Source organism: Taudactylus pleione, unplaced genomic scaffold (assembly GCF_031769625.1).
Source record: "Taudactylus pleione unplaced genomic scaffold, aTauple2 ptg000867l, whole genome shotgun sequence".
Taxonomy (NCBI): Eukaryota; Metazoa; Chordata; class Amphibia; order Anura; family Myobatrachidae; genus Taudactylus; species Taudactylus pleione.
Window position 1 is genome coordinate 977,335 of NW_028285269.1, and position 21,338 is coordinate 998,672.

The following is a 21,338-nucleotide window of genomic DNA, read 5'->3' on the forward strand; positions in this document are numbered from 1 at the left end:
TGAGAGTAGGGAGCACAGTGATATGTGGGGTCAGGGATCCCTATGACTGCAGTGCATGGAAAAGAGGGAGCACAGAGATATGTGGGATCAGGAATCCCTATTACTGCAGTTAGTGGAGAGTAGGGATCACAGTGATATGTGGGGTCAGGGATCCCTATGACTGCAGGGCATGGAAAAGAGGGAGCACAGAGATATGTGGGGTCAGGAATCCCTATGACTGCAGTCAATGGAAAAGAGGGATCACAGTGATATGTGGGGTCAGGTTTCCCTATTACTGCAGTTAGTGGAGAGTAGGGATCATAGTGATATGTGGGGTCAGGGATCCCTATGACTGCAGTTAGTGTAAAGTAGGGATCACAGTGATATGTGGGGACAGAGATGCCTATGACTGCAGTGCATGGAAAAGAGGGAGCACAGAGATATGTGGGGTCAGGGATCCCTATTACTGCAGTTAGTGGAGAGTAGGGATCATAGTGAAATGCAGGATCAGGGATCCCTATGACTGCAGTGCCTGGAAAAGAGGGAGCACAGAGATATGTGGGGTCAGGGATCCCTATGACTGCAGTGCATGGAAAAGAGGGAGCACAGAGATATGTGGGGTCAGGGATCCCTATTACTGCAGTTAGTGGAAAGTAGGGATGACAGTGATATGTGGGGTCAGGGATCCATATTACTGCAGTTAATGAGAGTAGGGAGCACAGTGATATGTGGGGTCAGGGATCCCTATGACTGCAGTGCATGGAAAAGAGGGAGCACAGAGATATGTGGGATCAGGAATCCCTATTACTGCAGTTAGTGGAGAGTAGGGATCACAGTGATATGTGGGGTCAGGGATCCCTATGACTGGAGTGCATGGAAAAGAGGGAGCACAGAGATATATGGGGTCAGGGATCACTATGACTGCAGGGCATGGAAAAGAGGGAGCACAGAGATATGTGGGGTCAGGAATCCCTATGACTGCAGTCAATGGAAAATAGGGATCACAGTGATATGTGGGGTCAGGTTTCCCTATTACTGCAGTTAGTGGAGAGTAGGGATCATAGTGATATGTGGGATCAGGGATCCCTATGACTGCAGTTAGTGTAAAGTAATGATCACAGTGATATGTGGGGTCAGAGATGCCTATGACTGCAGTGCATGGAAAAGAGGGAGCACAGAGATATGTGGGGTCAGGGATCCCTATTACTGCAGTTAGTGGAAAGTAGGGACGACAGTGAAATGTGGGGTCAGGGATCCATATTACTGCAGTTAGTGGAGAGTAGGGATCATAGTGATATGCAGGATCAGGGATCCCTAATACTGCAGTGCATGAAAAAGAGGGAGCACAGAGATATGTGGGATCAGGAATCCCTATTACTGCAGTTAGTAGAGAGTAGGGATCATAGTGATATGTGGGGTCAGGGATCCCTATGACTGCAGTGAGTGTAAAGTAGGGAGCACAGAGATATGTGGGATCAGGAATCCCTATTACTGCAGTTAGTGGAGAGTAGGGATCACAGTGATATGTGGGGTCAGGGATCCCTATGACTGCAGTGCATGGAAAAGAGGGAGCACAGAGATATGTGGGGTCAGGGATCCCTATGACTGCAGTCAATGGAAAAGAGGGATCACAGTGATATGTGGGGTCAGGGTTCCCTATTACTGCAGTTAGTGGAGAGTAGGGATCATAGTGATATGTGGGGTCAGGGATCCCTATGACTGCAGATAGTGTAAAGTAGGGATCACAGTGATATGTGGGGTCAGAGATGCCTATGACTGCAGTGCATGGAAAAGAGGGAGCACAGAGATATGTGGGGTCAGGGATCCCTATTACTGCAGTTAGTGGAGAGTAGGGATCATAGTGATATGCAGGATCAGGGATCCCTATGACTGCAGTGCCTGGAAAAGAGGGAGCACAGTGATATGTGGGGTCAGGGATCCCTATGACTGAAGTGCATGGAAAAGAGGGAGCACAGAGATATGTGGGTCAGGGATCCCTATTACTGCAGGGCATGGAAAAGAGGGAACATCTGGGACATCCAGGAAGAGATAGTAGAGACAGTTAGACATACGAGGGAGAAGAGATAGAAGAGATAGCAGAGAGACAGTTAGACATACGAGGGAGAAGAGCGAGAAGAGATAGCAGAGAGACAGTTAGACATAGGAGGGAGAAGAGAGAGAAGAGATAGCAGAGAGACAGTTAGACATACGAGGGAGAAGAGATAGAAGAGATAGCAGAGAGACAGTTAGACATACGAGGGAGAAGAGATAGAAGAGATAGTAGAGAGACAGTTAGACATACGAGGGAGAAGAGAGAAGAGATAGCAGAGAGACAGTTAGACATACGAGGGAGAAGAGATAGAAGAGATAGTAGAGAGACAGTTAGACATACGAGGGAGAAGAGAGAGAAGAGATAGCAGAGAGACAGTTAGACATACGAGGGAGAAGAGAGGGGATGAGGTAGATATAAGTATCATCAGCATAGAGAATGTAAAGGAGGAGAATAGGACCTTGGGGAGAGGAGACACAGATAATATATATGTCACACTGCATACAACACGCCACACAGTGAGGAATACAGGACTCACACACGCGTCTCTCTTCATATTCTCCATGTGTTCTGCCATGTGCGCTCCCGTAGGATCTGTAGGCACAGAATAAGTCATAGTAAGAGCTACAGAAAATCGCTTCCATATCATCAATCTACACATTAGTAAAACATCTACTTCCGTTATCTGTATCCATGACCCAGGGACACCCGGCAGCCCTATGAATGAGATTCACACTTAGGTAAAAAGGGGCCTATGTATCAAGGAGTTTTTCACATGACATATTATGTAGTGTACCTATGTACTAATAGAACATTGCAGGAGAATTCACAAAAACCTCCAGAGAAGTGCTAATTAGCGCTGCAGGTCGCAGTCATTATTATCAATGGGGACTACAAACTAAATCCCATGTACTAAACTCCAAAAAGTAAAGCGGTTATATACAGTATCCTCACTGACCCATACACCGTATATACAGTATCCTCACTGACCCATACACAGTATATACAGTATCCTCACTGACCCACACGCAGTATATACAGTATCCTCACTGACCCACACGCAGTATATACAGTATCCTCACTGACCCACACACCGTATATACAGTATCCTCACTGACCCATACACAGTATATACAGAGTATCCTCACTGACCCATACACAGTATATACAGAGTATCCTCACTGACCCATACACAGTATATACAGAGTATCCTCACTGACCCATACACAGTATATACAGAGTATCCTCACTGACCCATACACAGTATATACAGTATCCTCACTGACCCATACACAGTATATACAGTATCCTCACTGACACATACACAGTATATACAGTATCCTCACTGACCGATACACAGTATATACAGTATCACCATTGACCTATACACAGTATCCTCACTGACCCACACACAGTATATACAGTATCCTCACTGACCGATACACAGTATATACAGTATCCTCACTGACCTATACACAGTATATACAGTATCCTCACTGACCTATACACAGTATCCTCACTGACCCATACACAGTATATACAGTATCCTCACTGACCCATACACAGTATATACAGTATCACCATTGACCTATACACAGTATCCTCACTGACCCACACACAGTATATACAGTATCCTCACTGACCGATACACAGTATATACAGTATCCTCACTGACCCACACACAGTCTATACAGTATCCTCACTGACCGATACACAGTATATACAGTATCCTCACTGACCGATACACAGTATATACAGTATCCTCACTGACCGATACACAGTATATACAGTATCCTCACTGACCGATACACAGTATATACAGTATCCTCACTGACCGATACACAGTATATACAGTATCCTCACTGACCGATACACAGTATCCTCACTGACCGATACACAGTATATACAGTATCCTCACTGACCGATACACAGTATATACAGTATCCTCACTGACCGATACACAGTATATACAGTATCCTCACTGACCGATACACAGTATATACAGTATCCTCACTGACCGATACACAGTATCCTCACTGACCGATACACAGTATATACAGTATCCTCACTGACCGATACACAGGCTGGGGGGGAGGGGGGGTCGCGGGAGGCCACGACCGTGGGGGGTGGGGCTTAGCGCCAGGCGGCGGGGCAGTAGCGGCGGCCGGTGCGTGCACTTTGCCACGGTATTTTTTGCAAAAAAATACCGTGATAAGGCTCCGAAGGGGATTTGTAGGTAGAGAGCTTTATCGCAAGCTCTGTCCCTGTAAGGGATTTGTAGTAAATGCCTGTGATATTGGCTGTATTCACATGCGAATTTAGTCGTTTATATCACACTACAATCTGCATTCAATATGCGGATTGTAGTAAATAGAGCCCTGAGTGAGGGGGAGGATATAGAGCATTATTATTACTGAGTGAGGGGGAGGATATAGAGCATTATTATTACTGAGTGAGGGGGAGGATATAGAGCATTATTACTGAGTGAGGGGGTGGATATAGAGAATTATTACTGAGTGAGAGGGAGGATATAGAGCATTATTATTACTGAGTGAGGGGGATGATATAGAGTATTATTATTACTGAGTGAAAGGGAGGATATAGAGCATTATTACTGAGTGAGGTGGAGGATACAGAGCATTATTACTGAGTGAGAGGGAGGAAATAGAGCATTATTATTACTGAGGGGGAGCATATAGAGTATTATTATTCCTGAGTGAGGTGGAGGATATAGAGCATTATTATTACTGAGTGAGAGGGAGGATATAGAGTAGTATTATCACTGAGTGAGGGGGAGCATATAGAGTATTATTACTGAGTGAGAGGGAGGATATAGAGCATTATTATTACTGAGTGAGAGGGAGGATATAGAGTAGTATTATCACTGAGTGAGGGGGAGCATATAGAGTATTATTATTCCTGAGTGAGGTGGAGGATATAGAGCATTATTATTACTGAGTGAGAGGGAGGATATAGAGTAGTATTATCACTGAGTGAGGGGGAGCATATAGAGTATTATTACTGAGTGAGAGGGAGGATATAGAGCATTATTATTACTGAGTGAGAGGGAGGATATAGAGTAGTATTATTACTGAGTGAGAGGGAGGATATAACAAGAGATATGGTAAGAACTTACCTTTGTTATCTCTGTTTCTACGAAGTCCATAGGGTCCACAGGGTTGACCTTGGGGTATAGGTTGGGAACCAAATCCGGGCACCACGCAGTTAAAGCTTTTAGCTCCCAGGATGCACTTGGGTCCACTCTCCCTATAACCCCACCCCCAAGCCAGAGGCACCTCAGTTTGTAAGTAGCCAAAGGCCGGAGGAGGAGAAAAAAAGAGAGAGAAAACTGGAACACTCGATAACCATACTCACAGAAATGGGGGATCAGCCACACAGCCCATTTGAAGCCAGGTGCGTCAGGGCGGGCGCCCTGTGGACCCTATGGACTTCGTAGAAACAGAGATAACAAAGGTAAGTTCTTACCATATCTCTTGTTTTCTACTTCAGGGTCCATAGGGGGTCCACAGGGTTGACCTTGGGGATGTCCCAAAGCAGTTCAACCAAGGGAGGGGACGCTCCTGTGCTGAGAGGAGAATCCGCCGCCAAAAAGGAAGCATCCGGAGAGGCAAAGGAAACCAATGCCTAGAACCTTAAAAAGGTGTGGGCAGAAGACCACGTGGCCATCTAGCAAGGCAAAACAGCCAAGGCGCCACAGCGAGCCACCCACGAGGGTTACATGGCCCGAGAAAAAACAAGCATCAACAACAGAAAGGCCTACCCATGGGTAGGCCCCTGAAGAAGACATACGAGGCCGTCCAGCCAACATTTGGCCATAGGCCGGCCATCCTTTCCTGTTAAAACCAGAAATCTCAGACCACCAATAAGGAGTCCGATTTCCGTCAGGAACTTGAACGGATCACATAAATCCACAGAGGCCGGACCACAGTCAATGAGGCCACACCAGCCGATAAGACTGGGGACTGAATGGCCTCACCATAAGTTCCAGAATAATATGGAACCTAAAAATCACTAAGAAGAAACACAGGGTGAGAGCAACTCACACCCTGACAAGATGCCCTCCAGAAGAGGGAGCCACATGAGAACGCTCCCAATTCCGACACTCACCTGGGTGATATAAACTCCCTGAGAGAAAGCCAAAGCAATAGACCATGTAATGGCAATCACAACCAGCGGTTCCATTAACTTTCCCCGGAGTCAACGAAGAACCACTACTAACTCCCAAGGAGTCCCTAGGGAGGACAAATGGAGGCATAATCCAGAAAACACTCCAAAGGATGAACTGGATACCAGAGCGGAGCAATTCCATATCTTAATCATACTGACAGTGTAGAGATCCGCACTGTCAGGAAGGCCAGGCCGAGGGTGAAACCCAAGCCAGCCGGAAGGAATGCCAGAATATCTGGAAATCCTGGACACCAGAGGATCATATCGACAGGTATAATACCATAAGAATTATGGCTGCCACAGTTTGTGGTAGGTCCCAGCAAAAACTGATCCATGTGCTCTAATCATTCCAACGATGACAAAGCCAGGGAAGCCGTAAGACCACTGTAGGGACGCAGTCAAAGACAAACGACCCAGGTCCAAGACAAACCCCAGGACCCTGAGACAACAGGTCTGGGCAGTGAAGCATCAGGAATGGAGTATCGATGGAGAGACTCCAAAAAACCAAGTACCCCTGACATCTGGGGCAATCAGGAGCCACCAGCAGGAAAGCATCTCCGTCTCGATTGAAACACTTCCCTCGAGGAAGAATGGAGACCGGAGAACACAGGTACACAAATTGGAAGAACTACTTCACCGACAAAGAGTCACTGAAGGTTGCTTCAGAATCCCCAGAGTTGGACTGTAACACCATAGTGTGATAGAGTCAGAAGGCCATGAGGGTCACCTCAGGAGGACCCCCCCCCCCCTGCTCACCAGGAGATGAAACCTCTCTTGGGGAAGAGACTAGTCCCCTGGATGCACGTCGTGACGGCTGAGGACTCCCGCTTACCAATGGAGAGCACCTGAAATGAACACTGTCGAGATGGTCGGGAGGAGACCCTCAGACAATGTCCGAATGTATGACATACCTGACATTGCCACCCAACGAACAGTATTGCTAAAAAGGAAGCCACTGTTCTGACCCTGTCGGACTGAACTTTTTCAGGTTCACCGGGAAACAAGGGTTATGCCAGAGTGAAGGCCCAAGACAGGCTAAAGTTCCAACCAGTTAATTGACAGGGTGGAATCGACAGACATCCAACTGCACTGAAATGGATGCGAACCAGACACTGTCCTTAGCAAAGAATACCCTGGACGAGATGGCCATAGTCACCCGAAAAGGGACCGACTTGCCTCCGGGGAGAGCATCATCGTTTGAACAGTGATCAGACAGAAATAACTTGTTCCATCTGGAGATAAGCCAATTATGGAAAGGCCTGGAATGGAACTAAGCCCATTCCACCCTTCCAAAGGCAGACACTGAATAGTGGACCATGCATCCCAGAGTGTAAAGACATATGTCGACTGCGCAGACATCCATGTACTCCTAATGGAAGAGTGGAGATGCCGTCTTATGCCAGAAGAATTCTCAGATTCTGAGAATCCAGCAGGGCTCCTAGGTGAAGAATACCCAGAGAGGGATGCAGGGAGGACTTTTTCCCCATTGATTAAACGTCTGCAGTCAACCCCCCTGTCAGTCAGTCAGACCCGGCTGTAAAGTACCCCGGTGATCCTGCTAAGAGCAGGAGGCCATCCAGGTACAGGAGCATTGGGATATACTGAACAGAAGAACTGTCAGAAAATCCAAAACGCTGGTAAACCCCTGTGGGGCTGAGAGCAGTCCCAACAGGCAGAGCCCGAAAAATCGTAAGTGCTGTGATACAGCAAACCTCAGTCCATGCTGAGGTAAGGTCTCTGTAAGTACCCGTAGGCACGCGTCCTGTATATCCAGTGATACCATAAAGTCCCCAGGTTCCAAACATAGTATGATGGAGCATAGGGATTGCTTCCTGAGCCCAGGTAGCTTTAGGAACTGGTTCGGGGAATTGAGACAGAGAATAGGCCAAAGAGGACCATTCAGCCACCGCACCAGAAAGAAAGCAGAACAACCAGTCCCTCGCTGAGAAAGTGGGGATGGCCCAATTAGCTCCGCTTACCGCAACAACTGTATAGCTTTCTGGATTTGTAAGGCCCTGTTCCGAATAAGGGCCTGCGTACCATCACATGGAAATAGGCCGCCTGAGCAAAGAGAGTGCGTACCCTCCTACCCACGTAGCCGCGGCAACTAGACACTAGTACCGGGCAAACTGAGAAATCGCCATCTCCCAGTGGTAGGCCTGTCTCGTCAGGCTGACGATATATCCGTAGGTTCAGAAGCAGGATCGGCTGGCAGTCCAGGTCTGCTCGGAACTGGATATGTCGGCCCTTGTAAAGGCCGACAGTCTATGAAGAAACAGACCTTTAGGCTGACCCAGAGGACAAAAAGACTTAATAGTCTGAGGCCCCGTAGTGAGCATAGCTGACGGCGGGAAATTTGTACTGCCACTGTCAAGGTCAGGACCCAACAAGATATACCCTATAGATGGTATCTGCACCTCTGCATTCCCAGAGCGCAGCCATAGGGTATTACGGAGGTTACCGTCGCAGCCGGAACTCTGAAAATTAGGAGCTGGTATCCAATATAGGCATGTCCACCTATGACATCTGCATATATTACGTGAGCAACCAAATACATTTGAACCCCAGACGTGTTGGAGGGGAAAAAACATTACAAATGCATCAGCTCAGTATGCAATAGTATTAACCAACCATGCTATAGCCATGGTAGGATGGGTAACAATCCCTGAAAGCGAGTATACTGATTTCAGGCAGAGTTACCACCTACGGATCAGAAGAATCCGACCACGCAGGAATGGGATGCGTAGTAACGTCTGTAATCCGACGAGTAACACGCCCATCCACCCCAGGAGGGGCTCATGATGACCCTCAGGGAATTTGGGACAGGAGACCAAACACTGTTGTAATACCTCCTATCTGGCAACAGCCAGAGTCCCGCCATGCGATCCACCCGCTAGTCAGCAACAGGCACCCAAAAGGCACGTAATACTGAGGGTGTATGATACAGGTGCAGAATGGACCTGCTACCAGCCCTAAAACAGGGATAATAATACTTGAGATAGGCTTCCCCCCGTGTAAGAGGGAAAGAGCCCAAAACAGTATCCAGTTCACGGTAGAGCCAAGTGGGAAGTAAGCACAGGGCGTCAACCACGCCAATTTGCGTTTCATAGAAAAACGACATCCACCCAGGGTGGCTGTTGTGGTAATCCCTGCAAGGGGAATGACAGACTATTGTGGCACCAGGGGGAATTCATATACTCGAAAAACCCCTGTAGGGAGCGGTAGTCTGTGTCACAGGCGAAGAGTGCAAGAAACTGCGAGATACCCTGAGATGAAAAAGGGCAGTATGGTGAAGTAACCCCAAGTGAGGTACAACAATGGGGCCCGCCCGGCGATCCGCAATTAAGAGGATCCCGAGAAAACAAACCGCCCAAGGGGGTCGTGAAAGGGGCCGGCACCCGATGACGCCACATACAGAACCCTTTAAGAGTTAAATCCTCCGCACTAACACCTGCAGCTTGCAGGATAGTAAAAAATATGAGATATGGTAAGAACTTACCCTTGTTATCTCTATTTCTACGAAGTCCATAGGGTTCCACAGGATACCTTGGGGGTATAGGTGTGACGTCAGTCGCAGGGCACCAAAGAGTTAAGCTTTCAGCCTCCCAGGATGCACTAGGTCCCCCTCCTATACCCCGCCCCCGGGCCAAGGCACCTCAGTTAGTTACCAAGCCATAGGCCGGAGGAGGAGAAGGAAGAGAGAGAACAAAGATCTGGACACATACAAGAATCACATTCTCACCAGAGGGAGACGGAAAACCGGTGACCAGAGCAAAGCCCATCTGCAGCACAGGTGCGACAGGGCGGGAGTCCTGTGGAACCCTATGGACTTCGTAGAAATAGAGATAACAAGGGTAAGTTCTTACCATATCTCATATTTTCTACTTCAGGGTCCATAGGGTATCCACAGGATACCTTGGGGATGTCCCAAAGCAGTATCCTTTAAGGGTGGGGACGCTCCTGTGCAGAAAGGAGAATCCGCCGCCCGAAGGAAGCATCCTGAGAGGCGAAGGTGTCAAACCTGTAATACCTCACGAAGGTATGGACAGAAGACCACGTAGCAGCCTTGCAGATCTGAACTGCCGAGGCACCACGTCGAGCTGCCCACGAAGGACCCACAGACCTAGTGGAATGAGCCTTCAGAGAAGGAGGGACCGGTAGGCCTTCATGAAGATAAGCTTCAGAAATAGCCATACGGATCCAGGCTGCCAAAGTTTGCTTTGAAGCAGGCCAACCCTTTTTACGGAAGCCAAAGAGGACAAACAAAGCGTCCGACTTCCTAAACGAAGAAGTGCGGTCAACATAAGTCCTTAAGGCCCGCACAACATCCAAAGAGGCCTCACCCACGGAAAGACCCGGTGAGTTAAAGGCCGGAACAACTATTTCCTCGTTAATATGAAACTGGGAAATAACTTTGGGAAGAAACTCGGGCCGAGTGCGGAGCACTGCCCTGTTCCCATAAAAAACCAAGAAAGGGGGTCTACAAGAAAGAGCCCCTAACTCAGAAACACGTCTGGCCGAAGCAATGGCCAGAAGGAAAACAGTCTTAGCTGTTAGCCATTTAAGATCCACTGAGCCCAGTGGTTCAAACGGCGGTCCTTGGAGAGCCCTCAGGACCACAGCCAAATCCCAAGGCGCCACAGGTGGAACAAAGGGCGGCTGAATGCGGAGAACACCCTGCATAAAGGTGCGCACATCCGGGATTGTAGCAATCCTACGGTGAAACCAGACAGATAGGGCCGAAACCTGTACCTTCAAAGAAGCAAGGCGAAGCCCATGATCTAGTCCCGCTTGCAGGAAGGCGAGAATCCGAGACAGACGAAACTCCCGCGGTGCATAACCTCTCGGTCGACACCACTGGAAGAACGTATGCCACACGCGATGGTATATCCTCGCGGAAGACGGTTTCCGAGCTCGTAACATGGTACGCACCACAGAGCTGGAAAACCCCCGGGACCTCAGCATGGCCGTCTCAACAGCCACGCCGTCAAAGACAGCCGAGTCAGGTCCGGGTGAAGGCAAGGACCCTGAGACAGAAGGTCCGGTCGTAGCGGCAACCGCAGAGGAATGTCCACGGACAGACCCTGAAGGTCTGAGAACCAGTGCCGTCTGGGCCACGCGGGAGCTATCAACAGGAGCGTCCCTCCTTCCTGTTTGAATTTCCGGATTACCCGTGGAAGAAGGGAGACCGGAGGGAACAGGTATGCGAACCGGAACGTCCACCGGACGGACAGAGCATCCACCAGAGACGCCCCTTCGTCTCTTGTGCGAGACCCGTACACCGGCAACTTGTTGTTGTGCCGGGACGCCATGAGGTCGATTTCTGGAAGACCCCACCTGTCCACCAGTAGTTGAAAAACGTCCGGGTGCAGGGACCATTCCCCCGGATGAACGTCCTGGCGACTTAGAAAGTCCGCCTCCCAATTGAGCACTCCCGGGATGAAGACCGCTGATATGGCCGGAAGATTGCGCTCCGCCCAAACCAGGATCCGAGAGACCTCTACGAGAGCCGCCCGACTGCGAGTTCCTCCTTGCCTGTTTATGTAGGCCACGGTGGTAGCGTTGTCCGACTGGACCTGCACCGGGCGACCCTGGAGAAACCGCTGTGCCTGCTGGAGAGCATTGAAGACCGCACGGAGTTCCAAGATATTTATTGGAAACTCCGCTTCTGTCGGCGTCCACCTGCCCTGGAACAAGTGTGGACCCGAAACTGCTCCCCAGCCCCGAAGACTGGCGTCCGTTGTCAACAGGACCCAATTTGGAACCCAGAACGGACGTCCCTTGTTGAGGTGGGTCGTCTGTAACCACCACGTAAGGGACAGGCGAACCTCCTGGGTGAGCACAATCGTCTGGGACTTCAGAGACTGAGTCAGCCCGTTCCACTTGGACAGGATCAGGTGCTGCAGAGGTCTGGAGTGAAACTGGGCGTATTCCACCATGTCGAACACCGACACCATGGAGCCCAGTAACCTCATCGCCGAGTGTAAGGACACCCGGCGGCTGTGCAGACAACTGCGCACCCTTGACTGTAAAGCAGAGATCTTGTCCTCCGTCACGAAGATCCTTTGCTGTCCCGAGTCCAATAAGGCTCCAAGATGCAGAATCCTCCGAGACGGGATTAGAGTGGACTTCTGCCAGTTGATTAGCCAGCCGTGCCGTTGCAGCAGTGCAATGGTCAGGTCCAAGTGGCGTAACAGGAGCTCTGGAGATCCTGCCACCAATAACAGGTCGTCCAAATACGGCAACATGCGGACTCCCTGCAGCCGCAGAGAAGCCGCCATGACCGCCATCACCTTGGTGAAAACACGTGGTGCTGTTGCCAGGCCAAAAGGTAACGCCCGAAACTGGAAGTGGTCGCTGCTGATTGCAAACCTGAGGAACTGTTGATGGCGCCAAAGAATAGGGACATGCAGGTAAGCGTCCTGTATGTCCAATGACACCAAGTAGTCCCCAGGTTCCAGCGCCAGAATGATGGACCGTAGGGTCTCCATCCGAAACTTCGGGACCCGCAAAGACTTGTTGAGTGCTTTGAGGTTGAGAATCGGACGATATGACCCATTGGGTTTCTGTACCAAAAATAGATTTGAATAGAAACCCTGGCCCCTCTGGGAGAATGGAACCGCCACTATAACTCCAGCCTGGAGCATAGTGTGCAATACCTTCCGCAGCTCCGTAGCCTTGTTCCGGTCTGATGGGAGACCCGTGGTGAAGAAGCGAGCCGGGGGTCTGTGCCGGAAGGAGAGGGCGTATCCGTGGGAAACCACCTCCAGAACCCAAGTGTCTGTCGTAGTGGTCGACCAACACTGGGCGAACTGTAGCAGGCGGCCTCCCACCCTGGGATCCCCCAAAGGGAGGCCCGGACCGTCAGGCCGCAGGCTTGCCATCTGGCTTGGGGGCCGGACGTCTGGTACTCCATGCCTGCTTCCGGGGCTTGACCGATTTCTTAGGGCCAGCCTGTCGAGGAAACGACTGTGGTTTGGGCCTGCCCTGGGCCCTAGATGACCGAAAGGACGATGGTCCCGAACCAGAAGGAGCAGCGGCCGACGGGAGACAGGCAGATTTGGCTGCCGCCAGCGTGGCCACAATCTTATCCAGATCCGGACCGAAGAGAACTTCTCCGGTAAACGGCAACGCTTCCAGACCTTTCTTGGAATCTGCGTCCGCCTTCCAGGATCGCAGCCACAAGGTGCGACGAGCAGCTACCGCTGCTGAAGAAATTCTAGACACCAGAGTACTAATGTCTAGAGCCGCCTCGTTGATGTAGGTGGCCGAATCACGGAGATTGCCAATCAACTCCGCCTGATCGGCCGGACAGTCGGATTCAAAAGAAGCCTCTAATGAATCCGCCCAGCGCTCCATCGCTCTGGCAACCCAGCAAATGGCCATAGCCGGCCGTGCTGCCCCCCCAGCAAGGGAATAAGCGGACTTCAGGCAGATTTCTACCTTGCGGTCCGTAGCATCCTTAAGGGAGGACATGGATGGCATCGGCAATGTGGCACTACGGACAAGACGGGTCACGTGAGAATCCACCTGTGGAGGGGATTCCCACTTCGCAAAATAATTATCCGCGAACGGATAAGCCACCGCCAGGCGTCTCTGCGGCTGGTATCTTTTGCCAGGTTGTTTCCACGCCTCCTCTAAATGGTCCACCAACTGACCCGAAAGAGGAAAGACTGTGGCATCGCCCTTCACATCTTTGAAAAAGGCATACTTAGATTTAGCCGCTGGGGGAACTTCGTCCTCAATCACCAAGGCTGTGCGGACCGCCCGAATAAGTCCAGGAATATATACCTTGGACTTAGCATCAGCGTCCTTAGTATGGAGAGGTTCCTGATCGTAAGGATCTAGAATCTCCCCATCATCAGACGTCCCTTCGTCATCCTCATAAGGAGCGGACAGAGACGCCACCGGCCTTTTATGAGACCGCATCACAGACTCCCCTTGCAACACATCCGACAAGTGCTGTACAGAACTCGTCAGGGAGTTAACCCACGCTGGCTCCTGAGAACCCGGGAGCGGGGAAATAGGGAGACTGTGGGGTACCACCAATTGTCGTGGGAACCCCTGCATGGGTGACGACACCACAGACTGCTGGGACAAACCCATCGGAGTAAACGCGGGCTGCGGAGCTAACTGGCCCACTAAAGCTGTTAACGCCTGAGCGAAACAAGCCCAGGGCGGCTCCTGTACCGGTGCTGTAACCGTAATAGGCCGCGCCATGGACAAACACTGCCGGCAAAGGCCCTCCGCGCTACCCTCCCCCTCCGCTAACGGTACTTTGCACGTGGTACACTGTAGCCGGAGGGGAAAATCACTTTCAGACATGATGGCACCACGTATGTGACCTCTCTCACCAATTAAGTATTAAATAGGCGAGAGACCACCCTGCAGCACCGCACCGCAAGGGCTTTAGCAGAAAGAACAGGGACAGTAATAAAGCTGACAGTTTAGAGAAGAAAAGATTACAGGCAGCAGCGCTAGCACAGTCACATACAATGCAGAAAAATAACAATTCCTGCACTAACAGCGCTGATCACTCAACTACACAGACACAGGGCCTGGTAGGACACAGCGCTGCATACACAGACCTGACCACAGCGGAGGAGAGGTATGCGGGGGGACCCAGACCACGATGCTTCCGTCCAGCGCTTCCAGCAGCGTTCACCATGCGTTCTGGAGAAGATGGCCGCCGAGGAGCAGAGAGGAGGCTGGCCTGGGGGAGGAGCGCTGCCACAGGACCAGTCGGCAGCATGCAGAGAGGGCTGTGTGCAGCGGGGGAGGCGCCGGCTGTGAGACAGGGAAGGCGCGCTCCCCTGGCATGCATTTAACCCCTGGGACGCCGCAGCGCTACCGCTCTGCTGCGGTCCGCTGTCCCAGGGGGTAGTGGAAGCGCAGGTTGGTCGCCTGGCTCCACGCTGCAGCCAGTCCCCAGGGAGCCCCCTGCCTGGGGACTTAGGACCATGTGATCAGCGGGGACCCACCGCGGGACCCCGCTGCTTACCTCTGTCCCCCTTGAATCCGGCCATGGTCCGGAGCATCTGGGGTCACCGCTAGCTGTGACCCCAGACGCCCACCAGCATCCCCGGATCAGTACCGGCGTTCTGGTACCGGCGGGGTGTAGGGAAGACAGCATGGACGTCAGGACTGACTGTCCATGCTGTACATCCAGATGTGCAGCCACAGCTGCATGAAGAATAAGCTTCAGGGGCTCTTCTAGCCCCCACTCCAACAGGTGCACCCGACTCCGGCCGGGCACCAAACTAAACTGAGGTGCCTTGGCCCGGGGGCGGGGTATAGGAGGGGGACCTAGTGCATCCTGGGAGGCTGAAAGCTTAACTCTTTGGTGCCCTGCGACTGACGTCACACCTATACCCCCAAGGTATCCTGTGGATACCCTATGGACCCTGAAGTAGAAATGGGTGCAGTATAACGCTCTATCTCCTGGTCAGACATATCTGACCAAGCCTTGTGATCAAGCAGCGCTATACTGGTCCTGACTGAAACTAAAAATTAGCTGCAGGGACCCATTTTCAGCGTATGCAACACACAGTTCCACTCAAAATATGGCAACGTGCAGCACGCAACAGTATGTGACAAACCTCACAAATATTAACAAGTATATAAATGTGAGGTCTCAGAACCACCCAAAGTACAGCTGTATTAGGGCAGATAAGGAAAGGGATAGATATACACTGACAGGTGAGAGAATAAAGTACAGTCAGCACTAGCATAAGTCACATACAATGCAGATATATACATATATACATAAACATGTCATATAATATACTGCACTATTACACTGCATGCAACTTACCCAGATTCAGTGTCTGGGAAGGCTACAGCGCTGTGTACACTGACCTGATGGTGAGGTACGCAGGGGGACTGGGCTCACTGCCATCTCCAGAGATTTCTGCTGCACCACAGAGATAATGGCCGCTGGAGACCTCAGAAGAAGCGTGGCCCGCGGAGGAAGCAGCTCAGCGACGCCAGACTATAGATACTGAAAGGCGCGCTGAGCTGAGGGGAGGAGCCGCTGTAACAGGGAAGGCTGTCTCCCCTGGCCGGCTATTAACCCCCGGGACGCCGGCTCCCTGCACCGAACACTAAGTCCCTGGTGGTCTAGTGGACACACGGGGTATGGGGGGCCCGCCGCCACTGCCGGCGCCTCCGGTCTGTCCCCAGAGACCGGAGGCACAGGACTGCATTTCAAATGCGCGGATCACCGCAAGCGGTGACCCGCGCCTTACCTGCTCCCCGTGGATCCGGCAGCAGTCCTGGGCGCCCGCAGAGTCCGGCTAGTACAGACTCTGGGGTCCCGCTGAGATCCCCAGATCTGTACTGGCGTCTCAGCGCCAGCGGGGTGACGGAGCGGCAGCTTAGACGTCCTATGGACAGTCTGACGCTGCCGCTCTGAAGAATCCAAAGGAAAAATAAAAAACTTTGTCCTTTAGAAAAAATAAAGCTTAGGGGCTGCTAATCAGCTCCCCACTGCACTAAACGGTGACCCGATTCCGGCCGGGCACCAACTTAAACTGAGGTGCCTCTGGCTTGGGGGTGGGGTTATAGGGAGAGTGGACCCAAGTGCATCCTGGGAGCTAAAAGCTTTAACTGCGTGGTGCCCGGATTTGGTTCCCAACCTATACCCCAAGGTCAACCCTGTGGACCCCCTATGGACCCTGAAGTAGAAAGAGCATTATTATTACTGAGTGAGAGGGAGGATATAGAGTAGTATTATCACTGAGTGAGAGGTAGGATATAGAGTATTATTACTGAGTGAAAGGGAGGATATAGAGTATTATTACTGAGTGAGGGGGAGGATATAGAGCATTATTACTGAGGTGGAGCATATAGAGTATTATTATTCCTGAGTGAGGGGGATAATATAGAGCATTATTATTACTGAGTGAGGGGGAGGATATAGAGCATTATTACTGAGTGAGGTGGAGGATATAGAGTATTATTATTACTACTGAGTGAGGGGGAGGATATAGAGAATTATTACTGAGTGAGAGGGAGGATATAGAGCATTATTACTGAGTGAGAGGGAGGATATAGAGTATTATTACTGAGTGAGGGGGAGGATATAGAGCATTATTACTGAGGTGGAGCATATAGAGTATTATTATTCCTGAGTGAGGGGGATGATATAGAGCATTATTATTACTGAGTGAGGGGGAGGATATAGAGCATTATTACTGAGTGAGGTGGAGGATATAGAGTATTATTATTACTACTGAGTGAGGGGGAGGATATAGAGAATTATTACTGAGTGAGAGGGAGGATATAGAGCATTATTATTACTGAGTGAGGGAGAGGATATAGAGTATTATTACTGAGTGAGAGGCAGGATATAGAGCATTATTAAAACTGAGAGGTAGGATATAGAGCATTATTACTGAGTGAGGTGGAGGATATAGAGTATTATTATTACTGAGTGAGGTGGAGGATATAGAGTATTATTACTGAGTGAGGTGGAGGATATAGAGCATTATTACTGAGTGAGAGGGAGGATATAGAGTATTATTATTACTGAGTGAGGGGGAGCATATAGAGCATTATTATTACTGAGTGAGAGTGAGGATATAGAGTATTATTATTACTGAGTGAGGGGGAGCATATAGAGCATTATTATTACTGAGTGAGAGGGAGGATATAGAGTATTATTACTGAGTGAGAGGCAGGATATAGAGCATTATTATTACTGAGTGAGAGGGAGGATATAGAGCATTATTATTACTGAGTGAGAGGGAGGATATAGAGTAGTATTATCACTGAGTGAGAGGGAGGATATAGAGCATTATTACTGAGTGAGGGGGAGGATATAGAGCATTATTATTCCTGAGTGAGGGGGATGATATAGAGCATTATTATTACTGAGTGAGAGGGAGGATATAGAGCATTATTACTGAGTGAGAGGGAGGATATAGAGCATTATTATTACTGAGTGAGAGGGAGGATATAGAGAATTATTATTACTGAGTGAGAGGGAGGAAATAGAGCATTATTATTACTGAGGGGGAGCATATAGAGTATTATTATTACTGAGTGAGGTGGAGGATATAGAGTATTATTACTGAGTGAGAGGGAGAGCATTATTATTACTGAGTGAGGGAGACCATATAGAGCATTATTATTACTGAGTGAGAGGGAGGATATAGAGTATTATTACTGAGTGAGAGGGAGGATATAGAGCATTATTACTGAGTGAGGGGGATGATATAGAGTATTATTACTGAGTGAGAGGCAGGATATAGAGCATTATTATTACTGAGTAACAGGGAGGATATAGAGCATTATTATTACTGAGTGAGAGGGAGGATATAGAGTAGTATTATCACTGAGTGAGAGGTAGGATATAGAGTATTATTACTGAGTGAAAGGGAGGATATAGAGTAGTATTATTACTGAGTGAGAGGGAGGATATAGAGTATTATTACTGAGTGAGGGGGAGGATATAGAGCATTATTACTGAGGGGGAGCATATAGAGTATTATTATTCCTGAGTGAGGTGGATGATATAGAGCATTATTATTACTGAGTGAGGTGGAGGATATAGAGTATTATTATTACTACTGAGTGAGGTGGAGGATATAGAGCATTATTACTGAGTGAGGGGGAGGATATAGAGAATTATTACTGAGTGAGAGGGATAATATAGAGCATTATCATTACTGAGTGAGGGGGATGATATAGAGTATTATTATTACTGAGTGAGAGGGAGGATATAGAGTATTATTACTGAGTGAGAGGCAGGATATAGAGCATTATTAAAACTGAGAGGTAGGATATAGAGCATTATTACTGAGTGAGGTGGAGGATATAGAGTATTATTATTACTGAGTGTGGTGGAGGATATAGAGTATTATTACTGAGTGAGGTGGAGGATATAGAGCATTATTACAGAGTGAGAGGGAGGATATAGAGTATTATTAATACTGAGTGAGGGGGAGCATATAGAGCATTATTATTACTGAGTGAGAGTGAGGATATAGAGTATTATTATTACTGAGTGAGAGGGAGGATATAGAGTATTATTATTACTGAGTGAGGGGGAGCATATAGAGCATTATTATTACTGAGTGAGAGTGAGGATATAGAGTATTATTACTGAGTGAGAGGGAGGATATAGAGTATTATTACTGAGTGAGAAGGGGGATATAGAGCATTATTATTACTGAGTGAGGGGGGGGATATAGAGCATTATTATTACTGAGAGAGGGAGGATATAGAGAATTATTATTACTGAGTGAGGGGGAGGATATAGAGAATTATTGTTACTGAGTGAGGGGGAGGATATAGAGTATTATTATTCCTGAGTGAGGGGGATGATATAGAGCATTATTATTACAGAGTCAGAGGGAGGATATAGAGTATTATTACTGAGTGAGAGGGAGGATATAGAGCATTATTATTACTGAGTGAGAGGGAGGATATAGAGCATTATTACTGAGTGAGAGGGAGGATTTAGAGCATTATTACTGAGTGAGGTGGAGGATATAGAGCATTATTACTGAATGAGAGGGAGGATATAGAACATTATTACTGAGTGAGAGGGAGGATATAGAGTATTATTATTACTGAGTGAGAGGGAGGATATAGAGCATTATTACTGAATGAGAGGGAGGATATAGAGCATTATTACTGAATGAGAGGGAGGATATAGAACATTATTACTGAGTGAGAGGGAGGATATAGAGTATGATTACTGAATGAGAGGGAGGATATAGAACATTATTACTGAGTGAGAGGGAGGATATAGAGTATTAATACTGAGTGAGTGGGAGCATATAGAGTATTATTATTACTGAGTGAGGTGGAGGATATAGAGCATTATTACTGAGTGAGGAGGAGGATATAGAGCATTATTATTACTGAGTGAGGGGGAGCATATAGAGTATTATTATTACTGAGTGAGGAGGAGGATATAGACCATTATTACTGAGTGAGAGGGAGGATATAGAGCATTATTATTACTGAGTGAGAGGGAGGATATAGAGAATTATTATTACTGAGTGAGAGGGAGGAAATAGAGCATTATTATTACTGAGGGGGAGCATATAGAGTATTATTATTACTGAGTGAGGTGGAGGATATAGAGTATTATTACTGAGTGAGAGGGAGAGCATTATTATTACTGAGTGAGGGAGACCATATAGAGCATTATTATTACTGAGTGAGAGGGAGGATATAGAGTATTATTACTGAGTGAGAGGGAGGATATAGAGCATTATTACTGAGTGAGGGGGATGATATAGAGTATTATTACTGAGTGAGAGGCAGGATATAGAGCATTATTATTACTGAGTAACAGGGAGGATATAGAGCATTATTATTACTAAGTGAGAGGGAGGATATAGAGTAGTATTATCACTGAGTGAGAGGTAGGATATAGAGTATTATTACTGAGTGAAAGGGAGGATATAGAGTAGTATTATTACTGAGTGAGAGGGAGGATATAGAGTATTATTACTGAGTGAGGGGGAGGATATAGAGCATTATTACTGAGGGGGAGCATATAGAGTATTATTATTCCTGAGTGAGGTGGATGATATAGAGCATTATTATTACTGAGTGAGGTGGAGGATATAGAGTATTATTATTACTACTGAGTGAGGTGGAGGATATAGAGCATTATTACTGAGTGAGGGGGAGGATATAGAGAATTATTACTGAGTGAGAGGGATAATATAGAGCATTATCATTACTGAGTGAGGGGGATGATATAGAGTATTATTATTACTGAGTGAGAGGGAGGATATAGAGTATTATTACTGAGTGAGAGGCAGGATATAGAGCATTATTAAAACTGAGAGGTAGGATATAGAGCATTATTACTGAGTGAGGTGGAGGATATAGAGTATTATTATTACTGAGTGTGGTGGAGGATATAGAGTATTATTACTGAGTGAGGTGGAGGATATAGAGCATTATTACAGAGTGAGAGGGAGGATATAGAGTATTATTAATACTGAGTGAGGGGGAGCATATAGAGCATTATTATTACTGAGTGAGAGTGAGGATATAGAGTATTATTATTACTGAGTGAGAGGGAGGATATAGAGTATTATTATTACTGAGTGAGGGGGAGCATATAGAGCATTATTATTACTGAGTGAGGGTG

The 21,338-nt window shown here is 48.3% G+C and overlaps 1 protein-coding gene across 2 annotated transcripts in view; it reads right to left on the reverse strand.

The window, feature by feature from the left end:
• The window catches only part of LOC148474224 (tRNA wybutosine-synthesizing protein 4-like), a 289,412-nt gene that overhangs the window by 225,498 nt on the left and 42,576 nt on the right, over window positions 1-21,338 (reverse strand). For both annotated transcript variants that reach the window (XR_015872909.1, XM_088458915.1), the window contains exon 2: window positions 2,568-2,623. Coding sequence is in view for 1 of the 2 variants with exons in the window: in XM_088458915.1 (XP_088315041.1) it covers window positions 2,568-2,606 (39 nt within the window). In the remaining variant the exon portion in view is untranslated. The remainder of the gene's footprint in view (window positions 1-2,567; window positions 2,624-21,338) is intronic.